General features: G+C 53.0%; 1 protein-coding gene across 2 annotated transcripts in view; it reads left to right on the forward strand.

The window, feature by feature from the left end:
* The first annotated feature begins 406 nt into the window (after positions 1-406).
* The window catches only part of XXYLT1 (xyloside xylosyltransferase 1), a 69,382-nt gene continuing 41,938 nt past the window's right edge, over positions 407-27,850 (forward strand). The window contains exons 1-2 of one of the 2 annotated variants that reach the window (XM_020964685.2): positions 407-1,243; positions 15,412-15,559. In XM_020964685.2, the coding sequence (XP_020820344.2) occupies positions 422-1,243; positions 15,412-15,559 (970 nt within the window). In that variant the 5' untranslated portion in view covers positions 407-421. Of the gene's footprint in view, positions 1,244-15,411; positions 15,560-22,853; positions 23,047-27,850 lie in introns of those variants that run through there. The other variant, XM_078147490.1, reaches the window with a different exon arrangement.

Raw genomic sequence — 27,850 nt, forward strand, 5'->3', positions numbered from 1 at the left:
TTCCAGGGTCCCCCTTCGTTCTATCTAAATATCCTAGCTGTGCCACCCCCACCCCCACTCCCCGGCCAGGATGAGCTCAGCCTAATGCGGAAAAGGGAAGGGGCACTCTCCCAGATCTGGATCTGCGGTCTCCCTTCCTCCCACCCCTTCCTAGTCCCACCCCCGCCCCTCCCCCGGCCAGGATGAGCTCAGCCTCCGGTGGGGGAGGGGAGGGGCGGGGCGTTCTCCCAGCCCTAAACATCCATCTGTGAGCGGGGTCCCCCTCCCTCCCATCCCATCCTAGCCCCTTCCAGGCCAGGATCAGCTCAGCCCCTGGTAGGGGCAGAGAAAAAGGCTCGCTCCCAGCCCTAGAGATCTGAGATCTCGGGCCCCTTTCCTCCCACCCCTTCCTAGCACCGCCCCTGTCCCTCCCCCGGCCAGGATGAGCTCACTCGCCTGGCCCCGCCCCGGGTGGGCAGGGCGAGCCCTGGGCGTCCAACTCTGCCGTCAGGCTGCGGGCACAGAGGGCCCCAAGATCTGGGACCGCTGTGGGCGGCCGCTCCTTCACCTTCCCCCCACCCCTCAGCCCGCTTCCCCCTGCCCCGCCTGCCCGGTGGCTGCTCGGTGCCTGCAGGCGGGCCCACGCACGGAGGCCGGTTCTTGCGCTCCTGCGGCTGCGAGCCCAGCCCTGACCAGGCCCAGGCCAAGCAGATCAGGCCGAGGGGCCGGCATGGCCAGCGGCGGGCCCGGCGGCGGCCAAGGGGGCGCGGCGGGAAAGGTGCGCCGTGGAGTCCCGTGCGCCCTGGGCCGGGCCCGCCTGGGCTCGCTGCGCTCCCACCAGTGCGTGCTGCTGCTTGCCGGGCTGCTGGCCGTGTGCGCCTTCTATTACATGGGCTCCTGCCGCGAGACCTTCTCCAGCGCCACGCGGAGGCTCAAGGAGAGCCGGGCAGGAGGCACGTCCGGGCCCGCCCCGGCCCCTGCCTCAGATGCCCCCCTGGCGCCCGAGGCGAAGGCCAAGCCGGCCGACGGCCTGTCCGCCGGGGCAGCCGAGCTGGACTACCACGTGCTGATGATGTTCACCAAGGCCGATCGCAGCCCTGCGCTGCAGGCCAAGGGGCGCACAGCCCTGTGCTCGCTGCTGAGCCTCGCCAAGCTGGACGAGCAGGAGGTACTCAACGTGCACTTTGTCAGCGAGGAGGCCAGCAAGGAGATCGCCAAGAACCTGCTCCGAGAGCTGCTGCCCGGGGTGACCTTCAAGTACAAGGTGAGCTGTCGGGCTGGGCTTCGCACGGGCCGAGCGCGGGATTGGGAGCTCAGCGGCCGCGGCAGCCCTGGGACACCTGCGGATCCACGCCGCTTTTAGCCTCGGCGCTCCCGGAACCTGCGGGCTGCGAGTGGCAGCGTGTGGGTCAGGGTTGAGGGTCCAGTTGGCCTTGGCCTGAGGGTCACACACACCGGGCAGTCTGCTGCAGTAGGGGGACCGACTCTGAGAAATGCTACCAACTCTGGCCCCCAAGCCAGGAGCCCCATCCTGAGTCCCAAACACTGTAGGGTCGGGGCTTCAGGACCGGGGTTTGGAACGTTCTTCTCACTCTGCCCAGTGCTGGCAGATACTTCTTCGAAAGGACAGTTTAGTTGTGAAACGTCAGTTCCTTCTTCTTGAAGAGCTGTACGTGTGGTGAGTGAGAAGGCTCAGCAAGCCGCCTTCTGACCACGCAGAGGGCCTTGTGGGGATGGGACTTCTGTGACCGCGGAGTCACCCTAGTGCTTGAACAAGAGGTCCCTACCCCGCTTACCCCACAGGGGTTGCTGTAGGGCCAGCCGCAGCTCCCGGCTCCCTCCTCCTGCATGGCCTGAACCAAAGACCCATCCCTCTTTCCCTCGAGGCCTTACCATCCTTCCAGATACCAAGGTTGACACTCTTCCCTCCGGGATTATCGAAGTAGCGTTTTATTTGGGCTCCTGGCCCCCAGCCTCACCCACCCACCCTCCACTGAGCTATCCAAGGGTTTTCTACAATGTGGTTCTGGCCTTGTCATTCTGCTGCTCAGAAGCCTCTGTGCCTTGGTGTGCTGTTTACCCCTCCATGGGGAAGAGGAGCCAGCCTTCCCTTGGGGTGCAAAGCCCTTCTTCCCCCTCGTTTCATTTATAGGCAACTGAGTTGAGATTTGTGTGGTTCCATTCTTTCTGGAACCTGTCCCTACATTGGCCTTCGGGCAGGGATCTCTGGAGGGTCAGAGCCAAGGGGAATGCCATAGATGGTCTAAGAAGGGTGGGATTCCTTGCACCCTCTGGGCCCTTTGTGGCCACCCCATTCCCTCATGGCAGAAGTTAGGCCGGGTAGCAAGTGTTTTATTAAGCCCTGTGCTAGTGGCCAGTGATGCAAAGGTAGGTAAGAAACACAGTCCTGCCCTCGAGGAGCTTCCAGTCTATGGAACAGCTGGAGACAAGCCAGCTACTTAAGTGGGCAGACATCTCCGAGGAAAGTCTGAGAAGAAGAACGGGTTGCATGTCCCCATTTGGGGGATGTGTCCGTCTTTGTCCTCTGGGGAGAAACCACTTCCCATCCAGGGCGAGCTGTGAGCAAGGCTTTTTACCTATCCTGCGTTTGCCCAGTGCCTGGAACATAGTGAGGGTTTCACAAATACGTGTTGTGGGACTGACTGTTTTTGTGGTTGGTACCTGGGCTCCAGCCGCATGTTAGGGTTGGTAGGCAGCTGGGGGGATAACAAAGCAGAGCTAAAAGGAGGGTACTGTTAGTAAGTCATTCATTCATTCAATAAGCATTTATTAAGCACCTACTATGTGTCAGGCACTGTGCTAAGTCAGTGGGATACAAAGAAAGGTACCCCTGCCCCAACAAACCAGCCCACCCACCTGTCCGTGCTCTCAAGATGCTAATCCCAGATAGAAGAGACTTCTGGGGCCACTGCTTACAATTTGTCAGGGGCCCAGAATCCTCAATATAAGACCCCAACGGGTGGTCAGGTGACCTTAGCTGGGCAGGTCTGATTGTTAGGAAGGCTTTCCTGACTCTGCACGTTATCACATGTTACCATATCTGTCCGACCTTAAAGCCTTCCATGAATGCCAGCTATTGCTATTAAGAATGAATTTTAAGAATGAATTTGCTCCTGGGCTCCTTTTTGTTCTGCCTTCGAGACCCAAGCAGACCCCAAGTCTGGTCCCACCTTAGCAGGGTGGTCCTTCCCATCCTCAGTAACACCAGGATGACAACCATAATCCCAGCTAACACTTCTCTAGCACCTCCTATGTGCCGGCACAGTGCTGAGCACTTTGGAATATTACATTGTTAGGTCCGTACCACAGCCCTGCCAGGTAGGTGCTGTGAATATCCCTGTCTCACAGATGAGCAGAAGTTTAAATGTCTTGCTCAGGGTCACACAGCCAGATTTGAACTCAGTTCTTGCTCAGCTCTCTGTCTGCTGCAGGGCAGCTCTCGTGACCCTGAGGAGTCGCTTCTTTTCCAGTTTAAATAGCTGCTGTTCCTTCAGACATGATCTCAAGGTACTTTGGAAGCTATGTCCTTTGTAAAGCATGGCCCCAGAATTGACAGTGCTGCTCCAGGCGTGATCGGGGCATAGAGCAGTGGGACTGTCATGAACCTCATTCTGGACCCAGTGATCTGAAGCTGCTCTCCCAGAGGGTGGTGACTGTGCTCAGGGCTCTAGGGGTACTCCTGAGGGGTTGGGGGCCATCTTTCTATTCTCTCTAGCTCATCAGCCCCACGAGCTTCCCACCGGCATTATCAGCTGAAATCCATGAGCCTGATTTAATTGGCTGTTAGGAAAGAGCATTTACCACAGTAGTGTAGCTGTATTTCCCCCAAACATCCCCCAAAAGTCTGTGACACTCTCTCCCACCAGGACATCCAGAATCCAAGACAAAGTCAACCTAAGCTTAGAGATCCCACATAGCAGAGGGTATAGCCTTTTCCCTAAGTGCATGGTGTAGTGGCTTCTACTGGCCTCTTGGTAAAGAAAGCCTTGAGTCTTTGTCCGGCTGTCTCTGGCTCCCAAAACGCACCCTGCTGTGAGCCCTGAGGATGGTCCTAGGAGATGGAAATTCCAAAGTCCTCTGGCCCCCCAGAGTTCTTGAGGTCCCCTTTGGGAAAGCCTGGCTCTGCTCTCTCTCCTCCCCCTCTGCCTCCCCACTCAGTGTTTAGCTAGGATGCTTTCTCTTCTCCACCTGACTCAGATTTGAAGCAGAAGAAGGTCACACCACACGAAGGTGAACATCTGTCAGTCTGTGACTCTTGCCACATAGCCCAGAAGGTTGGCCACTGCCACCGCAGCTGCACCAGAACATCTTAGCTTTGAGACAGTGGAGGGAGTGGCCCTTAGCGAGCTTTGGAAGGGTTGACCACTCTACCCTCAGCTTCCAGGGCTAGACCTAGCCTTGTGTGCAAGGTAGGCGACCTTGCTGACCCTGTGACCTGGGGCCTCTTTCTCTGAGCAAAGTGAGGTCATTGAAGAGATGACGATAGAACTGTGGACTTGGGTGGTGGGTGATGACCTGTTTTGTTTCCTGGCTGACTGGCTGTCTTGGACCTTAGGAAGATGAATTAGATTGAGGCAGTGGGGGTCCCGTGGGTTATTTAAAGTCCCTGCCTGACATCTGCATAGCTAGAACCCTGAGCCACTCCCACCCTCCACAGGTGAAGAGACTTTTGCTTCCTGTGATTATTTTAATTCATCATGGGGGGGACCAATGCCTCCCCATCTCAAATCTAGCATAGACAAAATCTATCCGACGTGATTTTGAGAGGAGGGGTGCTAGCAGCCGAGGAGAACTGCATGGACTGGGTGCTGCCTGAGCAGAGATGTGAAGGTTGGCGTGGGGAGAACAGCATCTATCACCTGTGTGTGGAGGGACAGTGCCAGGTGCTGGCGGGCTCCCTGGCTCCATTTCTGTCTGTCTGGATGTTAGAATCATCGATTTTGAGCTTAGGGATTGTAAGGTTCCTGTATCTCTTAATAGGTCAAAGAACTTGGGCAATATTTTAATACTCACCTCCTATACTTACCTCAACAGGCTTCGGACATCTCCGGCACCAGCTTCTTTAAGCTGGAGAACACCCCCCACAGAACACACAGGACAAAACAACTTTCAGTAGCTCCTCTTTATTCTTCCTCTCTTCTACCTCTACTCCTCCCTCTCCCTCCGTTGCTCTTTACTTATCTATTTTCTCCTCGTGAGCTCCAAATAAGCTCCCATTGGTCACCCTTTCTTACCTCTGCCCAGGCAAGCCACTGTACGCCGCCCCGAAGATCTTGGCCTCGTGAGGAGCGCGTATCAAGAGTAGTGCTGACCAATCACTTACCCAGGATCGCCTCCTTCACCTCATGTCTTTTACATGATACCAGAGGTCCTCAGGCGACTACTTGCATTCCCTTAGGCTAAAGGCGGCAGGGGAGTCCGGGTCAGTCGGAACACACCCTACAAGGGATCATCTTAGACATCATTTTTCTGGGGAGGGAAGGGAATAGACTAGGTCACCCAGGCAATAAGGGACAGCACCGGGATTCGAACCCAGGTTTCCTGACTAGACCCAGCACTCTCTGGTCTCCCAGCTTACTCCAGACTCTTTGTGCATCTGTCCCACTTTGTGGCTTCTCCTGCCCGTGGTTTGTGCTGACTGGGGCTGGAGGATCCCTAAACAGGAAGAATACAGCTGCCAGGCTCCATCCCCGGGGCAAAGAGCTGGGCTTTGTGGCAACCAGTCCCTGCCCAGAGGACAGAGACCTGGGTCCCAAGGGCTCTCTGCCCGTCTGCTGCTGCTCTTGCTGCTGACCCTCCCCCTCCTGCTGCTTCTCAATGGGGAAGGGATTTGGGAATGGTTGGTTTTATGGCTGGTGCTTGATGGGAGTCGCTCCCAGTGTGGAAACTACCTCCGGCGATGCAGATTGGCAGCTGCCATCCTCAGAGTAACTCGAGGCACCGAGACACCCAGTGACTTGGGGGAGAGGGGGGTCACAGCCACGATGGGTCAGAAGCAGGCTCGGACCCATGTCACCCTAGTTCCAGGCTGCCTTTCACAGTGGCTCATAGAAAACAGTCTGAGTAGACAGAGGAAGGTGCTCTGGAACAGGGTTAGCGTGGGTTTGCTGTGTCCATGTCATGGGTTAGTAGCTTTGCTGGGTCAGTGGCTTTGCTGCGTCTGTGGCCATGGATTGTGTGACAGGTCAGTGGCCTCTGTGAACATGGCACTCGCTATTCGTCCCTCCAGCCATCTGGGACGCTGCTTGGTTGTGTCTGGGAGTTTGGCCCCGAGGCCCCCAGGCCCCCAGCCTGATCCTGGGGGGGCCCTCTTTCTCCAGCAGGTTCTCTGGACTGCAGGGTGCCACCTCCTTCATCTCCCGCAGCTCTCTGGGAATCGGGGCAGCCCTTGAGGAAAGTGAACTTCCAAAGCTGGCTTGTGTCCTGGGAAAATTCTGCCCGGGGCTTTATTCTCTGTTTGGGGGTTCCCCCAGCTAACCGTGTTCTTCCCTCGGGATCACAGCCTATCTGAGCTGGGGCAGGAGGGAACCTCAGGGAACCTCAGGGGCACTGCGCCCAACCAGAGCCTCTCTTCCTTGCCACAGCCCCAGGAGCCCCTGTCCAGTCTTTGCTCAAAGGCTGCCAGGGAGGGGGCCACCACCTTTCATGAGGGAGGAGAGAGCCTTGACCAAACCTCAAAGCTAAAAGGGACTCCCAGGTGTTCAGGCCTGCCATCCTCAGAGCGCCAGGCCAGGGGTGAGCAGTGTCCCTGGGCTGGGGGCACTGAGGCTGCAGGAGAGAGGAGGGGGCTAGATCAGATGTTTAGAGCTGGAGGAGACCTCAGAAGCCCCTGGCCCAATCTCCATCCACATCTGTCAGAGGAGGAAACTGAGGCCGGTAATAGAAGTTGGGCAGGCCCAGGTAAGCACATGTGGTGTCAGAAGGACCTTTCTGGCCAGGGCCCAAGGCTGGAGCCTGGATGGGTGAGCTGCTATCAGGGGCGGTGGAAGGCCCAGCTCTAGAAACGTGAGGGTGTTGGGGGGTAGGAAGGTTCTCCTTGTCCATGTTTCTTTTCTGCCATCTTGGAATCTGCCACCTGCAATCCTGGACCTCTGCTCCTTTGGGGAAAGGGCGCTTGAGCCAGACTGGGCGTCTGTGCTTTAGGGAGATCAGTGACGTGGTGGCTGAATAACAGATGAAAAATAAAAAAGGGGATGTGAAGTAAGTGTCCCCTGAAGGCCCACTGAGCCCCTGATTTCTGATCCTCTGCCACTTCACCTTCTCGGTGCCTCAGTTTCCTCAGCTGTAAAATGACGGTCTGTAAGCTTCCCTGTTGGCTGTGGCCCCCTGCCCGGGGGCTTTAGGGGGCCGAGCAGCTTTTTCCTGGTAATGGGTGGGCCCCGAGGGGCCGCGGCTGGGGAAGGCAGCTCCCCACCAACCAGCTGGGGACTCTGCAGATGGAGGGGGCGTGGACCGCGTGCGCGGGCTTGAGCTTTCAGATGGGAGGATGCTCTTCCTAGCTGTGGGCGGCAGAGGGCACTGGTGCCCCACGGTCCCCTCAGCTGCTGCTGCTACTATTTGGGTCCCAGGGAGGTTTGCAGCCAGCTGGGAGGGGCGGGCTGGGTTTCTGTTGTTTTTACAGCTCCCAGAGGGAGGGATGGACGGGATGGTAGGAACCTCCTTCCTGAACCCAGGGCTTCCGCCCTGTTTTTAGGGCTCTCCTTACTGATACTTTGAAAGAGATGGGAGAACATTAGTGGCTCCTGGGGGGCGGGGCTCTCCAGCCTTCCGGTCTACCAGCTGTCTGTCTTGGGCTACTATCTGCACTAGTGGGCAGACTCTTCAGGGACAGAGCTTATGGGGAGGGGGGCAGGACTAGATCTGGATGGGTCTTTGAGCCCATCTTTGGCTGCAGAGGAGGCGACTGAGGCGGGGAGGGCGGAGGGACTTGCCCAGGGTCACACAGTGACCTTTATAGCCATTTACCCCCAAAAAGAGAGCTCATCGCCCAACAGCCCCCCAGGTTTCCACCCCTGCCAGGGCGTCCCTGGAGACAACATGCTGGGCCCCCGTGAGGCCTGGGTGCGTTCACCCCTTCATTGCGGACTCCTAGGCACTGGGGGAGAAGAGACCCATTTTAGAGAACTGCCCTTGGGGAGCTTACAGTCTAGTGGGGGCTAAGGATACAAAGCTACCACGTAAATGTTACATATGCCCCAGCCCTGGACTCCAGGAAGGGGACACGGAGAGGGAATCGGAGGGAGCCAGGCCCAGGTGAGCATCCCATGGAGGACAAATGCTTGAGGGGGGGGAATGAGCAGGTGTAGGGCGGAGGCGGGGCCACAGGACAAAGTGGAACCGTCCCGCCCTCTGGAGCTTAGAGAGTGGGGGTTGTGGGTGCAGGACCCTGGCCCAGCCCCACCTCCTGAGGCAGGCAGCCCAGCCCAGCCCGCACAGATGGACTCAGAGAGGCCCACAGAGCCAAACTGTGGGGTGGCCCAGTGACGGGAGGGGGGCTTGATGTCAAGTCTAACTGTCTTTACAGCTCTTACCGCACCCCTAACCCAGAGCCTCTTCCACAGGACAGCCTAGCTAGGGCAGACTAGAGAGGTCCCCTTTCCCCCTTCCCTCCCCTTCCCCTCTCGTGTGGGCCAGGCTCTGCCCACGGTTATCTGGGTGACCTTGGACAGGTTCCCTGACCTCCCTGGGCCTCTAAGATGGCTCATGAGACTTTGGGGCTGGAAGGGGCTGAGAAGGGAGCAGCTCCAACTCCTTCCATCCCGTGCCGACCTGATGCTCTCTCTGCACAGGCATCTGTGACAACCAGGCTTGCTTGCCTCTGAGGCTGTCCTCATAGGGAAGAGGCATCTCTGCCTGGCCAGGCCAGGAGAGTCATGTGGGCAGGCCCCTGTCCTCACTGTTGAACACTGGTTAAGCGCCTGACCCCATGCTGTGTGCCCAGATACACGCCCAGCCTCTGCCCTCAAGGTGCTTACTGGGATGGAGCCAGGCTGAGGTGGGGTCCCTCCTCTCCCGGCTCTGACAACCGTCCATAGCTACATGAGGCCGGTGGGGTGTGGCGGGCCCCAGGCTGCACTGGTAGGTCCTGGTGAGGCTCTGGTCCAGAGTGATCAGGGTCCCTCATACTCACACACACACTTGGTGCTGAACCATTGCACAGGCCACTGGGAGTCTACCTGCCCCAGGTCTCTCCCCACCCCAGTCCATCCTCTGTTCAGCCTCCAAAGGGGCTTTCCTAAAACCCAGGTCTGCTCCTGTCTCTCCTGTGGCTTCTGGGTGCCCTTGGACGGTATGGCCAGAACCCTGGGCCTGGTTCCACGTGGGCCGCACGCTTTCACTTTGCTTTGCTCTCCCTTGGTGCCCTCCTCGGGGGTGGTCAGATTTGCCACACATCTTTGTCCCTCTGTGGAGGGTCCAGGGTCTTGTTTCTGTCTGTACCTGAGGAGAAGTAAGGGACGGTCACCATTGCAAAGCTTTCTTTGGACTTTGGCTCCCTCCCGGCAATCCTGTGAGACAGATTGCTCAACTATTACATACCCATTTTGCAGGTGGGGCGATAGGCTTAGAGAGAAGTGACATGTCTGAAGTCACTACCAGGTATTCAGGGGGCTGGAGTGGAAATCTGGAGCAATCCTGAGTTTGAAATCTGCCTTAGCTGTGGGGTTTGAATGTTGCCACTCACATTTACTGTGCCACTGTGTGCCCTTGGATGAGGAAAGGACCTCTAAGGTGTCCCCCCCCCCGATCTCTGATCCTACTTTGGGGGCTGTTTCCCCCTTTGTAAAATGAGAAGCTTAGATAAGATGACTTCTTAGGCTCCTGCTAACACCAAACCTGTGATCTCGTGATACCCTCACAGCTGGGAAAGAATCACGACAGTAGTGACAGTAATAGCTTATATTCATGTAGCTCCCCTTCCATGATATTCTCCAACTCACACTCGGGCTGTATCCACAGAATATAGCTCTAGGACAGCCTTGGGATGGACCACTCCTAAGACTGTAGCTTAGGAGACCCCACTGCTGTGTTTCCCACTTACAGTCAGCCAGCAGACTTGGTTAGCTTTTAGTAAAGGCATTCACTTTGATGGTCTAGTAAGAAGAGCTGATGCAAAATCTCCTCCTTCCCATAAATGCACAAAGATATTTGGCATCCATGGGGAAAGGGGGCTCCAAGTTAAGAGTACACTGTAGTGAGGCCCATGTGTAGGACAGGAAAGCCTTCTCTGCAGAGCCTCATGCAGCCGCCCCGGGTGCTGTGTCTGCTGGGGGGCCGTGGGCCGGGCTCCCCAGCGCTGCGCCTTTCCTGGGCTCATTGCTAGCATTCTTCTTTGCTTTAAGCAGGGGCGATGTCACACTCAGCACTATTTTCTACCTTGGGCAATTGTTGCTATATTTTGTCTGTTCTTCATGGTGTGTGTCGTTTCTAGCTAGGTACATTCTCTCCCAGTGGATCAGGAGCTGTGATCACATGGTGGATGGGGTCCTCCACACAGAGCTTCCGAGCCTGGACTCTTCTCTGCTGAATGGCTTACACACACACACACACACACACACACGCCCAAGGCGTGTGACTGATTCCACCAATCACAAGATGTTTCCTGCGTGATACCAGTGACCTTTGTCCAATGATTCAGACCCTGCATTCACTGGGGGTTTATGCACACACATTGCGGGCTGTGGGAACATTCCTCAGGACCAACGTCCGCTTGGTAATGACATTCTGGGTCCCCCGGAGAACACACACAACAGTAGAGATGGGGAGAGAAGCTCCTTCCTTTTTGTTCAGATGGCCTGTTCTAATGATCTGTAGCAATAATTCCGATTGTTTCCATTTTCTGCGAGAGAGCCCTCGGACTTAGTGACTTGCCATGGTCACAGAAGCGCCTGATGGGTCTCTCTCTGCCTCAGGCCCTGCCCTGCTCACAGCCCAGACTTGACCATTTGCTTCTGCTCCTCGAGAAGCTCCCGTGGCTCCCTACTTGTAGCCCTGAGTTCAGATCCTCCACTTGATGTTTCTGGCCCTTGGTCACCTGGCTCCAGCCTTTCTTTCCACGCTTGTTCCAGGCTGTTTCCCACTTACATATTCTTTTTTTAAAAAATTAATTTGTTTTGATTTATCAACAATCGCTTCCATACGCTTTTGAGTGTTAAATTTTTCTCCCTCTCCCTCCTCCCCTCCCTCTCCAAGATGGTGTGCCATCTGATGTAGGCTCTACATATACATTCCTATTAAACATATTTTCATATTATTTTTTTTTACATTAGTCACATTGTAAGGAAGAATTAGAACCAATAGGAGGAACCACTAGAAAGAAAACAAAACCAAACAGAAGAAAAAAATAGCAAATAGTCTGCTTCGACCTGCATTCAAACTCCATCGTTCTTTCTCTGGATGTGGATAGCATTTTCCATCATGAGGCCTTTGGAGATGTCTTAGACCCTTGTATTGCTAAGAAGGGCTAAGTCTATCAAAGTCAGTCATTGCACAACGTGGCTGTTACTGTGTACAAGTTCTCCTGATTCTGCTTGCTTCACTCAGCATCAGTTCATATAGGTTTTTCCAGGTTTTTGTGAGGTCTGCCTGCTCATCATTTCTTATAGCACAGTAGTATTCCATTACATTCATATACCACAACTTGTTCAGCCATTCCCCAGTGGATGGGCATCCCCATAATTTCCAGTTCTTTGCCACCACAGAAAGAGCTGCTATGAATATTTTTGTATGCATGGGTCCTTTTCCCATTTGTATGATCTCTTTGGGATACAGCTCTAGAAGTGCTATTGCTGGGTCAGAGGGCACACATCACATATTCAGTAGTTCAGTCCTGCCCGCCTGCAGTTCCTCTTACCTGACAAGCCAGCTCTGATCTGTGTGCTTTTGCCCAGGCTGTGTCCTGTGCCTGGAAGGCTCTTCCTCCTCTCCTCCCATCTTCCTTCAGACTCAGCTCCAGAGTTCCTTCCCACCTAAGGCTTTTCTTCCCCTCCCTCCCCCATGCCCGCCTCTGCTTCTGATCATCCCTCCCCCCATGAGGTTTGTTTGTGGCACATATTTTATGTTGGTTATCTGTGTACATGCTGTTTGCCCCCAGTGCAGGACAGGGCTTAATGTTTCATTTCTTGGCTTTGTCTCCCTGTGGACCTGGCCCTTGGTGGGTGATTACTGAAGGCCCACTGGTGCATCCCTCTGTAGGACGGCAGCTGGAAGGGTGGGGCGTGGCTGTTTGGTTCTGCTTTGTCCCAGAATCCCCAGCACCCAGCAGGCGCCTTGCCCATGGTCGGGGTTTTTCAGGTGCTGATTGGAGTTAATCTGCCAGGAGAAGGCCGCATAGACATTGTCCTGCTGAGGGCATCCTGGATACTAGCCGGTCTGGCCCGGGGCCCTTTGGTTCTCTTATGGGCAGACCCAGGAAGGGAATGCGACTCAGTTTCCAACTTTGCTTATCTGCGTTTCCAAAGCACCTGCTGGTGCCAGGACCTCTCTGGGGTGCTGCCGGTGCAGGGACAAAGGATGAAACAACTCCTGTCCTCAGAAAGCTTCCGTTCCAAGGAGAAGACCACAAATACAAGGACACGTATAAATGAATGCGGCATAAACAACACCCATAAAGTCATTCAGTACCGGCTAGTGTTAGCATTGGGCAGGTGGAGGGAGATCCCGGTACCTGAACCGTACCTTAATGTAAGAGGAAGGGCATTCCAGGCATGAGGGACAGCCAGTGCAAAGACATGGAGATGAGTGAGGACCACGGAGAAAGCCAGTTTGGCTGAATTATAGGGAAGGCAGCAAAGTCCAATGAGGCTGGAAAGGCAGTTTAGGCAAGGTTGGGAAGGGCTTGAAAAGCCGTAGAAGACTTGGCATGTGAACCTAGGGGCAATGGGGAAATACCCGGCCACATGGTCAGATCTGTGCTTAAGGAAAACTAGCACCATTCCATAGGCTGGACTGGAGTGGGGCGAGGCCAATCTAAGTGAGAGGGGATGATGTCTCAGCTAACAAGATGGCGGCCGTGCCAGTGGAGAAGGGTCCAGATGGAGGAGAGGGTCAAGATTCAGCAGCTGACTGGTATGAGGGATGGGGGAGATGGCAAGCTGGAAGATGGGAGGATGGTGGTGCCTTTGATAGAATTCAGGACATCTGGAAGAGTCCCTTGTTTGGAGAGAAGAGGATGAGCTCAGTTTTAGATGGGTTGAGTTTGGGGCACCATCCAGTTTGAAATCTTGAATGGGTAATTGATGATACGGGACCAACACACAAGGGAGAGATGGGCTGGACGTGGCCCTTGGGAGCCCCTGAGGCCACTGAGAAGGGAGAGGGCCCAGGATGGGCAGAGCCTTGGGGAGCACCCGTAGTTTGGGGTGACATCTCAAGCCCTGAGCTGCTCATGCCCTCTTGGCATTATCCCCCAACAAGGAGCCTGGGCAATCAGCTGTGTTCCTCAGTCTCCCTTGCTGGGGCCCCCCCAGATCCTCCTGTTGGGAGCCACAATGGGAAGGCTGAGGAGCCAGTCTCCAGCAGTGTGGATTCCTCTTTGTAGCCTGTATGGGCCAGCTGCCTTTAGCCAACATGGAAGTAGCAGAGGTGTCCCTGGCCTTGCCCCCTGGACATCCCTCAACTGCCCTGCTCCCTGTTTGCTAGCCCATGGCTGCTCGCCTGAGTTTGGAAGCCCAAGATGGCACTGTGATTGCGGCTCATTTTCTCCATGTGGACTGTGAGAGAGGGGCCTGCCTGCTGCCCACCCATCCCAGGGAGGCTGGGAAGAGGCTCCCAAGCACGCGGGTGTGTACCAAGAGTGCTGTGATTCTATGGACATGCACATGTTTCTGCTCTTGAGTGGGGAAAAGGGGCCCTGAAACTATACTCAGCCGGTTTGCTGCAAAGCTTCGAGACCCTTCCCTGATTGAATTATCCTAAATTCTGACTCTTTAGGCTCCAAATTAAGGAGGGTCAGTGCGTGCTAGCCGCAGGGACCTCGGAGGCTCTCCAATCCAATCCCCTTGTATGTGAGGAGACTGAGCCCAATGTCACTCCGGTGGCAAGTGCCAGAGCAGGATTGGAACCCAGGTCCTCTGACTCCCGACGCAAGGCTTGCTCAGTATCATTCTGTGTCTCTCTCATGCCACAGTAAACTTGGTGGATGCACAGTGCCTGGCATGCAGTAGGTGCTTAATAAATGTTGATCGATGATAAATGTTAATTGATGCTCTGCTCAAGCCGGGTACCCCTGAACTGAGAGGGCCTGGCAGCTCCGACTCTGGAGAGCCTGCCTTGACCCTGGGGCTTAGCAGCCCCTTTGCCCCCTCCTCCCGCCTCATTTCCCAGGCTCTGTTTTTCTTCTTACTCCATTATTCTCTCCTTTCTCTGCTCCAAGATGGCCATGGGGACCTGACCAGGGCTGGCCCCTAGCAGACCCCAGGGAGATTCCTCCCAGGGCTCGTAGGACACCTGCTGCCTTCCAGGAGGGCTTGTCATTCCAACCCTGGCAATGGCCGGTGGCTCTCACATGCGGCCATGGCTGATGGGACCTCGTCTGGACCAGGAAAGAGGGCCAGTGCCAGGTGCTTATCTCAGGCACTGGAGGCCTGACAACAGCTGAACCCTGGGAAATAGAATTGGGGGGGGAGGGGGGGAGAAGAGAGAGAGAGAGAGAGAGAGAGAGAGAGAGAGAGAGAGTGAGCAAGCAGAGACTGTGTCTCAGTCTTCCCTCTGGCTGTCACTAGCAGGAGGGGGCAGGATGTTTCCTCATTTGGCCTTCAGTCATTGTGTTGATTGGAGTTCCTGAGTCTTCCCAAGCTCATTACCTGAACACTGTTCTGCTCACTTCACTCAGCATCAGTCGGTACAAGTCTTTCTAGGTCTTTCTGAAGTCAGCCTGCTCATCATTTCTTATAGCACCATAGTATTCCATCATAGTCATATACCATGACTTGCTCAGCCACTCCCCAGCTGATGGGCATCCCCTCAGTTTCCAGTTCTTGGCCAGCACACAGAACCATACTTTTGTACAAATTTTGTACATTTTTCCCTTTCTTTGATCTCTTTGTAGATCTGGTGGTAATCTCGTTGGGCAGAGTTCCCAGTCAGATGGCGGGTGGGGTCAGTGTCACTCACTGCCTGGTAACCCCTTGGGGTGATGAGGGGAACCCAACTTATTTAATGAGCATTTATTAAGTCCTTACTGGGATCTAGGCCTTGGGCTTGGGGCTTGGACTTGGGAAGGAGCTGGGAACTTGTGTTCAGTCCTGCCAGCCCGAGTAGCCCTAGGCAGAACCATCTGGTGGAGGGCTGGGGGCCAAAGGCCTGCTGTAGGAGCTTCATGGGGAGGTGTAGAAGGGAATCAAAGGAGGGCCTGGAACATGGGGCGGAGCCTCCGCCTCCTCCCCCAGGATCTCACTTCTCTTCCTCCTGCAGGTTATCTTCCATGATGTCGGTGTCCTGACCGAGAAGCTGTTCCCTGTGGTGGAGGCCATGCAGAAGCACTTCAGCGCAGGCTCTGGGACCTACTATGGAGACTCCATCTTCTTCTTGTCCATTGCCATGCACCAGATCATGCCCAAGGGTAAGAGAGCGGGGGGCCAGGAGTGGCAGCCGCAGGCCCCTTCTTTGTTCTTGTCCTTTCCTCGAGTCCCCTGGGTGCTCCAGTGGAATGAGCGGGAGATCAGGAGATGACCAGAGGGGCCATCTCCTGTAAGATGGAGTCTCTGGTCAAGGTCATGCCTTGAGGGGCAATGGCTGGGCTCTGGCCTGGGCCCAAGGAGGCCTGGTTTGGAATTCAGGCTCTGCCCATGGCAGATTGTATGATCTGGGATATATCATGGCCCATCTCTGGGGTTCACTGGGCTCGGCCATAACCTGGTGAGGTTGGACTTAATGTCGTTGCAGCCCTTTTCTGCTGAGTCTGATTTTTTTGCCCTCTATCTCATCACTGGCTGGTGGAAATGATGATTGCCGCTCTGCCGCTGGGGAGGGGGGCTGAGGGAGGGAGGAGGGTATTTTTGTTGTCTGATGTCCTGATGACACTGGGAGATGAGGCACTTGGTTTTAGGAGAGATCTGTGGGCCTTCAGAAGCCTGGCCTGGTCCAGGGGACCTAGACTAGAGCCAGGATCTTCTGGGAAGGATGGGGATCCCTTTAGAATTATTGCCAATTGGGTCCATGGAAAGGTCTCTGCCTGATGAGCCCAAGACCAGCCAGGATGGGGCTGGTTTGGGAATCAAGTTGTATATCTCTTTAGCTGGCGACTGTGCCAACCAGTATGGAGGAGAGAAGGGCAAACATGCACCTTCACTTCCCAGTCATTAGCACTGGCCTAGCCCTACTGTGGGGGGCAGTGGGGAGTTCCTCTTACCTGTAAATTAGGATTTGGCACCTGAACCACTTTCACTAACCAGGTTGTCTGTCTGTGCTAATGGGCTTCCAATTTGTTGACTTACATATCACGTCCATGAAAACTTTTGGAGTATGCACCCCTTAATATGTATATTTTGTTGTTTAGTTATTTTTCAGTAGTCTCTGACTCTTCATGACCCCATTTGGGGTTTTCTTGACAAATGTGCTGGAGTAGTTTGCCATTTCCTCCATTAGCTAATTTTACAGATGAGGAAACTGAGGCAAATGGGGTTAAGTGACTTGCCCAAGGTCATAGAGCTAGTAAGAGTCTGAGGACAGATTTGAACTCAGGAAGGTGAATCTTCCTGACTGTAGGCTCAGTGCTCTGTGCACTATGGTGCCCTCTATATGTTTACCTATTTATAAGGTGTATAAAAGCTCTATTAATAATTATGTACCTTTTAAAACTTATAATAAAAATAGAAATTAAAAAAAGGATGAGATAAAGGTGACATAATGTTTGAGCCTGGGGGTGATGGGGAGCCATTGGAATTTATTGACTAGAGGGGGTGACATGATTAGACCTGCACTTTAAAAACCACTTTGATGGACTAGAGTGGGGAGAAGTAGGCAGACCCCCAACAGCTATTGCAATAATCCAAGTGTGAGGAGATGAGGGTCTGCACTAGGATGGAAGTAGTGTCTAAGGAGAGAGGGGGAGTGTATTGGAGACATGCTGCAAGGTGAAATAGATGAGAGGTGTTGCAGAGATGAAATAGATGAGAGATGCTGCAGAGGTGAAATCTATGAGAAATGATGCAGAGATGAAATTAACAAGAGATGCTGCAGAGGTGAAATGAATGAGAGATGCTGAAGAAGTGAAATAGGTGAGAGATGCTGCAGAGGTGAAATCTATGAGAAATGATGCAGAGATAAAATTAACAAGAGATGCTGCAGAAGTGAAATCTACAAGAGATCTGCAGAGGTGAAATAGACAGGAGATGCTGCAAAGGTGCAGTAGACAAGAGATGGTGCAGAGGTGAAATGGACAAGAAATGCTGCAGAAGTGAAATCTATGAGAGATGCTGCAGAGGTGAAATAGATGAGAAATGCTGCAGAGCTGAAAGCTAGGATGTTCAAAGGTTAAATCAACAAGCCTTGGCACCGCATTGGATCTGGAGAGTGAGAGAGTGAGGAGTCCAGGATGACTCTTAGGGTGTGAGCCTGTCGGGCTGTGAGGATGGTGGTGCCCTCTACAGTAAGAGGGAAGGTAGGAGGGGTATAGGGGAATGTTTTTTGGGGAAAATGATATAATGACCTCTGCCATCTGTCACAACCCATCCATGCCTGCTCCTTCAGTGAGATTCAGTTTGTCCCACTCAAAACAAAAAGGGGTTGGGGGTTGGGCTGTCATTTGACACTAACTCCTGTGCTCCTGCCAAAGATGCCGGGGTGATCTGGCCCTTGGGGAGCAGGGACAATGCTGGGGGGTGGGAGTGATGGAGGTTTCCTAGTGACCCGTGCTCAGCTGGTGGTGGGGGTTCCTGGGGAGCAGTTCAGTTATAACCACCTTGAGGGGCTGAGCCGTGTTCAGAAGGGGGTAAGGTGGGAGCTTGCACAAGAGGGAGAAATGGAGGCGGAATGTAGGGCAGTGTTGGAGTCCAAGGGTATGCATGAAGGTGCACGTAGATCACAGTCCCCAAAGGAGGGTCCATGGCATAGCCGGTCTTTCCACTCTGTTCAAGGAGATTACATTTGTAAAGCCCCTAGAAGGGTGCCTGGAACGTGGTAGGCACTCTATAAATGCTCATCCGCTTTCCCTTCTTCCCACCTTCAGGTTGGTTGATTGCATACCCCCTGTGAGGGAGTCAGGCCACAGCCTCAAAGTTAAGGTGCTCAGAGAGCAGTTCTTTCTTAAACACACCCACATACCACACACATCCCCACACATACACCCACACATCCCCACCCACATCCCCACCCCCCCCCCCCACCCCCACAGAGCACTCCCACCTCTGGTGGCTAATCCACTCATATCTGTCTTCTCATCCACCATGAGAGAGTAGAAACGGTTTCATTTGTGTTTCTCCATACCCAGAGCTTGGCCCAGTAACAGGCATGATATGGTGCTTTCTAAGTGCTCTCTGAATTGGATTGAAAGCTGTAGGCCTCATGGATGCATTCTCCATCATTCAATGCTGACTCATTAGAATCAGAAGTACAATAAGGAAGACCCACATTGCCTTGTATGTTTACATGTTTGTGTGTGCGTACACGTGTGTGCATGTGGATATGTGGTTTCCTTTCCACTGGAAACAGGACATGCTGTCCTTGAAGTGTATCGTAGGTCTGTGCCCAGTCCCCCATGGAGCATCCTGCCAAGCAAGGATCTGCAGAGATGCTAACCTTGTGTATTCCATGAGCCCTGGGCATGTTGTGGGGGGTCGCAGGGCCTCCTTGGGCTGCTGCACTTCTGGACCTTTGGGGCTTTTCCCCATTGGCCTTCTCTTTGCTCTCCAGCCTTTCCCCAGGACTTCTCAGTCTCACCATTGACTTGATTTCTGATAAGGAAAACAAAAGAAAACCACAGAATTCTCCACCAGGCCTTAATGTAGCTGCCTTTGTCTTCCCTCCTTGGCATTGCTCTGGGGCTGTCGGGTCCCCCAGGAAAGGCCAGGCCTTCCCAGTACTCCTGACCCATTCCCTGGCAGATGAGGTCAGCCTTTTGCTGGGTGTCCCAGAGCACCTTACAGATGTTAATGCCCAGCTCCTCCCAGGATCCCTGAGGACAGGGAAGGCCAGGACCCCCCTTTTCATCGTAGGAGGTTTGTTAAAAGCACTTTGGGGCCCATAAAGGTTTTGTTTTGTATGCGTCCTTTCCAATGGTACTTGCTTGAGGCCAGGGGCCATCTCTTCCTGGACACGTTGCAGATGTGCTAACAGCCCCATCATGGAGTCAAGCCTCGTGAGGCTTTGGGGTTGAAAGTGTTCACTTGACTCCCCCTGCCCCCCTTCCCCCCAAAATGCCTTCTTCATCATCCTGCCCAAGGTAACCTCCCTCTTGGTCTCACTGACCATGGCATTCCATCAGGGCAGGCCTCCACAGGCCTGACCAGTGCATCCAGATCTGCCCTTCCCTTGGCCTGTGGGGTGTCCCCTGTCCTGGGGCTCTCTGGCTCTGAGGACGCTTTGGGGGCAGTGTTGAGCATGCTGTCTGGTATCAGGGCTCAGTGGGCCTCCTTTGTTTTGCCCCCCCCAGTCCCCTTCCCTCTGTTCTGATTGTCTGCCTAGTCTGTGATCATTTGATAACTCGGGAACCATGTTGTAAAATGAAGAAGGGTCAGGGTATTGGTTTGAGTTCTGTGGCCCCAACCCCCTGATACCCCCAGCTTTGTCCCCAAGTGCAGAGATCCTCTTCTAGGCCGAGAGCAAGCTGCCCAGCCCCCAGGGGCTCCCTGAGGAGGAAGAGGAGTGAGGGACTGGGCAGAGGGTCACAGGTTAGAGGATCCTGCTTGGAGGACTGGAGGGGCCTCAGGCCATGGGCCAGCCCAGCCATCTTATTAAGAGGAGGGAACAGGCCCAGGGCAGGGAAGTGGCTTGGGGAAGGTTACAGCTTGCAGTAAGTGTCAGAAGGGGGTGTATCTCCACTTCCTGTGTTGGGGCAGAGACACTGGTAAGCCTTCCTCCTCTTACATGGCTGCAGGGATGGCAGAGGAATTAGAGAATTTGGAGGCATTTCCACTCAAGAATACTACTGAGAACTGGGGCTAGCCATGCCTCTCATTGGAGTTCACTGATTCCACTTCTGTTTGGAGGGGCAGGTGCCATGCCTGCAGGCAGGTGCCCGGGGGCTGATGAGACTGCCTCGAAGGCAGAGGGAGTTGTGGCCCAGTAGAGGAGGAGGGGAGCTGAAAGGAGGAAGAAGAAGCACCTCCCCTACCCCTACCCCTTTCTCCCCAAGCCTTCCTGACCCAAGAAGGTCTTGACAGGCTAGGGCCTAACCCTGAGCCCGAAGACAGGAAATCCATCAGAGGTGGGTTTCTGTTTAATCCATTTTAGCTTCTCCAGAACAGGGTAGAGGCAGCATGGTTAGGCAGCGCTTTTCCTGCCTAAGGATTTGGGTGGGATTTTGTGGGCTGCAGGCTGCCCGGATCACCCCGCTGGCCTTACCCTGGTCAGCCCTTAGCTGGACCAGGAGCATCATACTTGGGGAAGGGCCTCTGTGGATCACTGGAGGGAATTCTGGATGTTCAGCCTGGAGACAGGAGACTATGGGGGGGACTTGGTGGCTGGGTTGCTTGGCCCCCCAGTGGAGAATGAGGAATAGTGGGTGGAAGTTACAAAGGGCCAGATTTAGGCTTGGGCTCACCCTCGGGCTGTCCCAGCGTGGCTCCGGTGGTGGTAGGCTCTCCTTCCTGGGGGAGCCTTCCGACAGAGACCGGATGATGTATTTTGGGAATCTAAGGCTTCAATTTAGTGCAGAAGCGGGAAGGTGTGCCTTGGTTGGGCTGTCAGACCATCCCGGCTCTGCCAGTCTGATGCTACTGTCCAAGGTGATGGCTGGGATGCCCCAGTCCCCTGTCACCTCTCCATCAGGCTGGCCTTCATACCCTCACCCCCAGGCTTGAAGGATTGGCGGGGGCAGGCACTAAGGGATTGCTGATGTTAGAGGCCACTGACCTGCATTGTGGCGTGGAAGTTTCCAGAAAAGAACAGGAACCACTGGGAAGTGGGCCTGGGTCCAGAGGCTGCTGCATGCTTCCAGGAAGTCTAATCGATCCCAGAGAGGGCTCTTGGGGTGCCCTGGCTCAGCTTTCCTTGCATCCCTGCCTCTGCCTGGAAGCATTTCCCCCCGCTTCTCCTGCCCCAGCCCCACCCCCACCCCACATCCTGCTTGACCATCAGAGATGTGTGTCTTCAGCCAGCCCTGGCCCTGGGCCTCCTCCCACCCAATGTCTTTTCCTTGAGACTCTTCCCTGTCCTTGGACCCATGCCCAGGTGAATGCTGCCTCCTGCCAGCCGCCATGGGGGAAGGGAGAAGGAGAGGGAGCTTCCCTGGTTCAGCAGGCGTCTCCAGGTGGAGGGAGATCACATCCCTGATTCCCTGGGAGTGATGTGTTCTCCCTGCTTGCCTTGGGGGACATTGATTTTTTAAAATTAAAATATCCTTTATCATGGCTTGTTTGTTCAACTTAGGCAGTGGTCATCCAGGCCTAGAACGTGTGCGAGTGAGGATGGTCAGGTCGGTCAGAGCACTGGGCTCTGGGCTGATGTGATGTCTCACCTGTACCAGGTGCATGGCAGGCTCCTCCCACCCCCATATCTCCTGACTCCCGGTGGTCGTGGGGAACGTTGGTCCTGTCCTCCATGAGACCTTGGGGGGTGGGGCTCAGCCCCGAGGAGGAAGCCAAAATGATGAAATGCCTTGTTCCTCTTTCAGCACAGTCCTTTCCTCATAATTCATTTCAACCCAACAAGCCCCCTTATGAAACTCCTACTCTGAGCCCAGCATTGGGGCTTGCCATGGCCTTGGATAATTAAGCCTGGAATCGAGAGGCCTTGAGTTCAAATCCAGCCTCAGGCATTCCCTAGCTGTATGACCCTGGGCAAGTCACTGAACCTCTGTTTCCCTCATCTGTAAAATGGGGATCATAGCCTGGGGAAGCTTATGGATTCCTTTCCAGAACAATGTATTTAAATACACACAATATGTAAGATTCCAAAGAAAAGCATTGTATTTGAAGTACAATTATCAGACTAGTGTGCAAAAAAATGACCCACAGCCAGGGCCCCCAGGCTGAGAACTCTCCCTGGGCTTGGGCAGACTTAGCAGCAGTGGGGGAGGCCCTGGCATTGAGGGGCACTAAGGGGTCCTCACCACCGTAGGCGTGGAGCTAAGCTCTCCTGCCCTCGGGGGGTCTCCAGACCCACACGCACCTTATGCCACACAAGGCAGTCTCATCCCTGTTTTACAGATATGGCCCAAGATCATCTGGTAGGGACCTCCCAGGGCATTTGGCTCAGCCCCTCTGAGAGAAGTGAAGCACATGTGCCAGGGGCAAGACTTGACCCCAGGTCTTCCTGGCTGCAAGCAAGGGGCTCTCTCTCTCCCCTGGGCCAGTCTTTAGTAAATGCTTTTTAATGGGGATCGTGGTGCCCACTGCCCGTCCCTGCGGCTTGTCCCGCCTCTGACTCCATCACCAGAGCGTCCCTGGGGCTCTTTAAGAACCCCATGCTCAGCTTCCATTCTCCCCCTCTGCAGCCTGCAGTAACGCCGTAACGCGGGGCTTGGCTCCAGAGAAGGAGGATGGGAAGGCATCTTGTTGTCAAGGTTTTCCTTTTCTCCCTGCCCATCTGCATCATCGCCCTCCCCCTGGTCCTGCTGCAGCCGGAGGCACTGAGCCAGCCCCCGAGCCCCCCACCCCCACTTCACAGCCAGCTAGCCAGGCTGGGGGGCTGCCTCCCATGCCACCCCCGCCCGCTGCGTAGCCCCGACCAGCGAGGGAGGGATTGGGCTGCTCTGTGGGGGGAGCGACTGGATGACGGACAGCTCCAGCCTGCCGCAGAGGGGCTGGCAAGGAGGAGGAGGGGAGGAGAGGGATTGGCGGCCGGGCTCTGCAGATGAATCTGGCTGGCGACATCCTCTAGATGCTCAAGATGCTGCTGGGCTGCTGGGGGGGCCGGGGGCCTCCCTTCGCCCCCTCCCCCTCCCCGACAGTAAGCCTTTTCTGTTCTTCTCGGGGGTCTGTGTGTGGGGTCTCTGCCCCAGCTCTGTGCGGGGGCGGGCCTGTCACGGGTGGGGAGGGGTTCTTTGGGGACTTTACCGATTGTTGATGCCGACATCTGTGTCGGGCATTCGTGTAGTGCTTTATTATAAATTATTATAAATCTGTGGTCCATAGAATGGCCGAGAAAATGATAACAATCCATCTGTTCACAGATTCAACAAGTGTTTACCAAGCATTTACTTTGGGCCAAGCACTGTGCTAGGCAAAGAGGAAAAGGGAGAGCAAAACGGACTTAGAAACCTCAATTGGAAACAGTAAATTTGTGGTACAGTGGCAAGGTAGCCAGCTCGGGAGTCAGAAAAACCTGGGTTCAGCATGACCCGGGCTGGCTGCCTCTGGCACCAGGGGAAGGGGGGGGAGGGGGAGGCCAGCTGGCCTGGGGGTCCCTTCCAGCCCTAGCCCTAGGATCCTTTGAGCCTTAATTTGAGGGGGAGGGGGCTCAAAAAACCTGTTTATATAACATCCAGAGATGCAGGTTGTCCACCTGCCACTGACGTCTGATTTTATCTTTTTTCACAGAGATTTTTAGCACCATTTTTAAGGTCGTGTTCAGATAGTGAGACAGCTGGGTCCCAGGCAATGATGGTTATGGGGCCATAGAATTAGGCCTTTGAGGTCATCTAGCCCGGTCTCTTCATTTTACATTTGAGGAAACTGAGGCCCCCAGAGAGAGGATGCAGTGAGCATAGGTTCATACAGGTGGTGAGGCAGATTATGAATCCAAGTCCTCTCACCCCACATCAGCCCAGGGTGCTGAGCTGCCTTCTACCTTAATTTCCTACATCACCATGTCAGGTGCTGGGGATAAAAAGACAGAAATGAATTGTTTTCTGCCCTCAAGGAGCTTACATTCTACTGGGATCACAACAGGCTCACTGGAAATTATAGGCAAAATGTATGCCGAGTCACTACAAGGTACTGTCCTCTGAGGCCTGCCTCTGGGTGTCTGGGGCTTATCCCCGAGGTCCAGGACTCCCTAAAGAAATGCGGAGTCTGGGGGGACAGCTCCTGTCCCTGAAGGGCCAGGTTCTCTGTTGTAGACCAGGCTGGACTGGGTCAGTTTGGAATTGGGATGAGAGACTTCGTAGGCCACCTAACAGTTAAGCAGTAGAGGTTTCCTTAGCCATAGCCTGGGAAGGATGCTGAGCCAGAACGAGGCACTGCTCGGGGAGATGTGATTCCTCCTCATCTCCCTGGGCAAACAAGCACAAGGTGGGTTGGGGTGAGACGTGGCCACGTGTGAGGGGCCCTGACTTCTGTGGGCTGGCCTTCGGTGCCCTGGGCAGCTGAGCTGCCTCGAGCCGAGGCCTTCTTCCCTTGGGCCGCTCCAAGGTTGGGGCTAGTCACTCCCATGGCCAGCAGGCTTTGTCCTTCTCTGGATGGGGTGGAGCCCACCCAGAGCACTTTCCTGGCCCATCACTAATAACCATCATTCCCTCATAGGAGAGAGGTGGGTGGTTGAGGAATCCTCTCTCCTTAGCTGAGGTATGGACAGGGAGAAGGGCTGAGTGTGGTCAAGGCATAGAGGGGTGGGTCTATGAGTGGAAAAGGCCCCTTCCTCTAGCACTGGTGCCATAGGACCCTCGAATTCAGGGCCAGCAGGGACCTTGGAGAACTTTGAGTTGAAGGCTGTCATTTCACAGAGGAGGAAACCGAGACCCAGAGGTGGGAGGGACTCAAGTGAAAGGCGGAGTCAGGGTTTAAACCCAGGCTACATCTTATGGTACCATCTTCTTAACAGCCCAAGCGTCTTTTTGGATCATGGAGCTGAAAACTTAGAGAAATGCTTCTTCTCCCTTCCTTTTTCCTTCTCTCTTTCCCCTTATCTATTCCTCCTTCTCCCTTTCCTCTTCTCCTTTCCCCTTCCTTCTTTCTTCTCCCTTCTCCCTTCCTCTTTCCCCCTTCTCCCTTCTTTCTCTTTCTTTTCTTTTTCTCTTCCTTCTTTTCCCTCTTCTGCTTCCTTCCCCTTCCTCCTCCCTTCTTCCTTCTTCCTTCCTTCTCCCCTCCTTCTCCCTCCTTCTCCTTCCTTCCTTCTCCTTTCCCTTTCCCCCTTCTTCCACCTTTCTTCTCCCTTTCCTTCCTCCTTCTTTCTCTCTTCTTCCTTCTCCTTTTTCTCTTCCCTCTTCTCTCTCTTCTCCTTCCTACTCCTTTCCTCCTTCCTTCTCCCTCCTTCTCCCTAGTTCCTTCTTTCTTCTTCTTTCCTCTTTCGCCCTTCTCCCTTCCTTCTTCTCCCATCTCTCTTCCTATTCTTCCTTTCTCTCTCCTTCTTTCTTCTTCTTTCCTTCCCTTCTCCTTTTCTCCCTTCCTCCTTCCTTCTCCCTTCCTTCTTTCTCCTTCCCCTTCTCTCTTCTTCCTCCCTTCTCTCTTCCCCTTCTTTCTTCTCCATTCCCCCTACCCTTTCTTTCTTCTTTCTTCACTTTCTCCCTTCCTCCTCCCCCTCCCACTCCAGCCTCCCTGTCTCTGATGCTGGTCTCTTCTCCAAGAATATTGGGATGAGTTATTCAGAAATATGGTTGGTGTTAGAATGGAACAGGTTGGAGATGAGAGGAGATTTGAGCTTCTTAAAGTAAAAAATATCAGGGTCCATTACAATGGTCCGTTTTAGGTGGCTTTGGAGATATTTTATCATTGTCTTTTATCCATCAGTTTTCTAGGATGACCCCTGGTGACTGAGATTGAGATTTGGTTTATTTTTGGCGCCAGGATGCTAGTCTGATGATCACTGTCAGGAGACTGGGATGGACACTGGACATGGCATTAGTTAGGTGGTGAAGTAGATAGAGTGTTGGGCTTGGAGTAAGGAAGACCTGAATTCAAATCCTGCCTCAGACACCGAGGCTGTGTGACTATGGGCAAATCACTTTAACCGTTCCTAGCCTCAGTTTCCTCAGCCGTAAAATGGGATAGTCGTAGTATCTACCTCACAAGGTAGTTGTGAGGATCACATGAGATAACGTACATGAATGCTTCATACACAAAAAAAATAGAAAACAATCTGCCTCACTAATACAACATGTAGAACGCAAGTCTGGAACAATGGCTGTCCTCCCTCTGCGAAGGGGCCGCTGAGTGGGGCAGGGTCTTAGTGATTCTGTAACATTCTCTAGACACTTTGTGTGTCCTGGCTCTTTCCGTTCACATAGGTAGTATGTCTAGTGCTTTCTTGGCTCTGCTGACTTCCTTCTGCATCAGTTGATGGAGATCTTTCCAGGCTTCTCTTGTTCACCACATGCATCATTTCTTACAGCGCAGTCTTATTCTATTACATGAATGGACCACAGTTAGTCAAGCCATTCCCCAATCGATGGGCATCTAGTTTGTTTCCAGTTCTTAGCTATCACAAAAGTGCTGCTGTAAGTATTTTGGTGTATATGGAGACTTTCTTCTTAAAGATGACTTCCTTTGGCTTTTGGTGTAAACCCAATAATGGAATCTCTGGTCCAAAGGGTATAGATGTTTAAGTCACTTTAATTGCATGATTCTGAATTGTTTTCCAAATGATTATAACACTCCACAGCTCTACCCACAATCTGTTTTTGTGCCTGTCATCCCATATCCTCACCAGCATTGACTATTACTGTTTTGGGTCATTTTTGCCAATTTGCAGGGTGTGAGGTGAAACCTTGGGCTAGTTTGATTTGTATTTCTCTTATTATCAGTGGTTTGGAACATTTTTTCAAGTGTTTGTTATTACTTTTCAATTCTTTTGAGAACTCTGTGTTCATATCCTTTGACCCCTTATCTATTGGGGAATGGCTTTTGGACACATGTGTATGTATACTTGTACACATATGTATATGTTAGTTATTTATGTATCGTGGATATCAAACTTTTTTCTGAAAAATGTTCAGATTGAGAGATTTTCTCCCATTTAACTGCTTCCCTTTTCATTGTAGGTGCATTAATGTTGTCTGTGCAGAAGCCTTTCAATTGTGTAATCAAAGTTGTCCATTTTATTGTTTGCAATTGCCTCTGTCTCTTGTTTGGTTAAGTGAACATCTCCTACCCAGAGCTGTGAGAGGTACATGATCTGTCTCTCTTCTAATTTTTTTAATAGTACAATCTTTGATATTAAGGTCACGTTTCTATTTAGAATATGTTGTGGAATGTTGTTTAAGGTGTTGATTTATGCCTAATTTCTGCCAGACTGCTTTCTAGTTTTTCTAGCATTTTTAAAAATCAAATAAGGAGTTCTTTCCAAAGTAATTTATTTTTTCTCCTTATTGAACATATCCCCTTTTGTCCCTATTTTTTTTCATCATTTCCCTTGATATTCTAGATCTCTTATTTTTCCAAATGAATTTTGTGATTATTTTTCAAGTTCTACAATTTAGTAATTTGATTTATGTAGCTTTAAAAATGTAAATTAAGCTTTGTAGCTGTTGTCATTTTTATGTTATTGGCATGGCCCAGACAGAAGTGCTGAACATTTCTACAACTGTCTAAGTTGTTTTTTATATTTTTTAAGGAGCATGTTATAATTGAATCTATATCTTTTATGTATTTTGGGAGATTGATCCCTGATATTTTAGTGTCAAAGATTTCCCCTTTCTATTAGTACCTCATGGATCTTTTTTTATTATTATATGAAAATGCACTTTTATTGCATAGCCTTAAGTTTTGCCAAAGCTATTAATTCTCTTGGTTACTATCTTTACTGATTCTCTAGAATTTTCCAAGTAAACCATCATATTGTTAGCAAATACTTTTGTCCTTTTGATTTCTCTCTCTTG

This window comes from Phascolarctos cinereus, unplaced genomic scaffold (assembly GCF_003287225.1).
Source record: "Phascolarctos cinereus isolate Bilbo 61053 unplaced genomic scaffold, phaCin_HiC Scaffold_7;HRSCAF=346, whole genome shotgun sequence".
NCBI classification, from domain to species: domain Eukaryota; kingdom Metazoa; phylum Chordata; class Mammalia; order Diprotodontia; family Phascolarctidae; genus Phascolarctos; species Phascolarctos cinereus.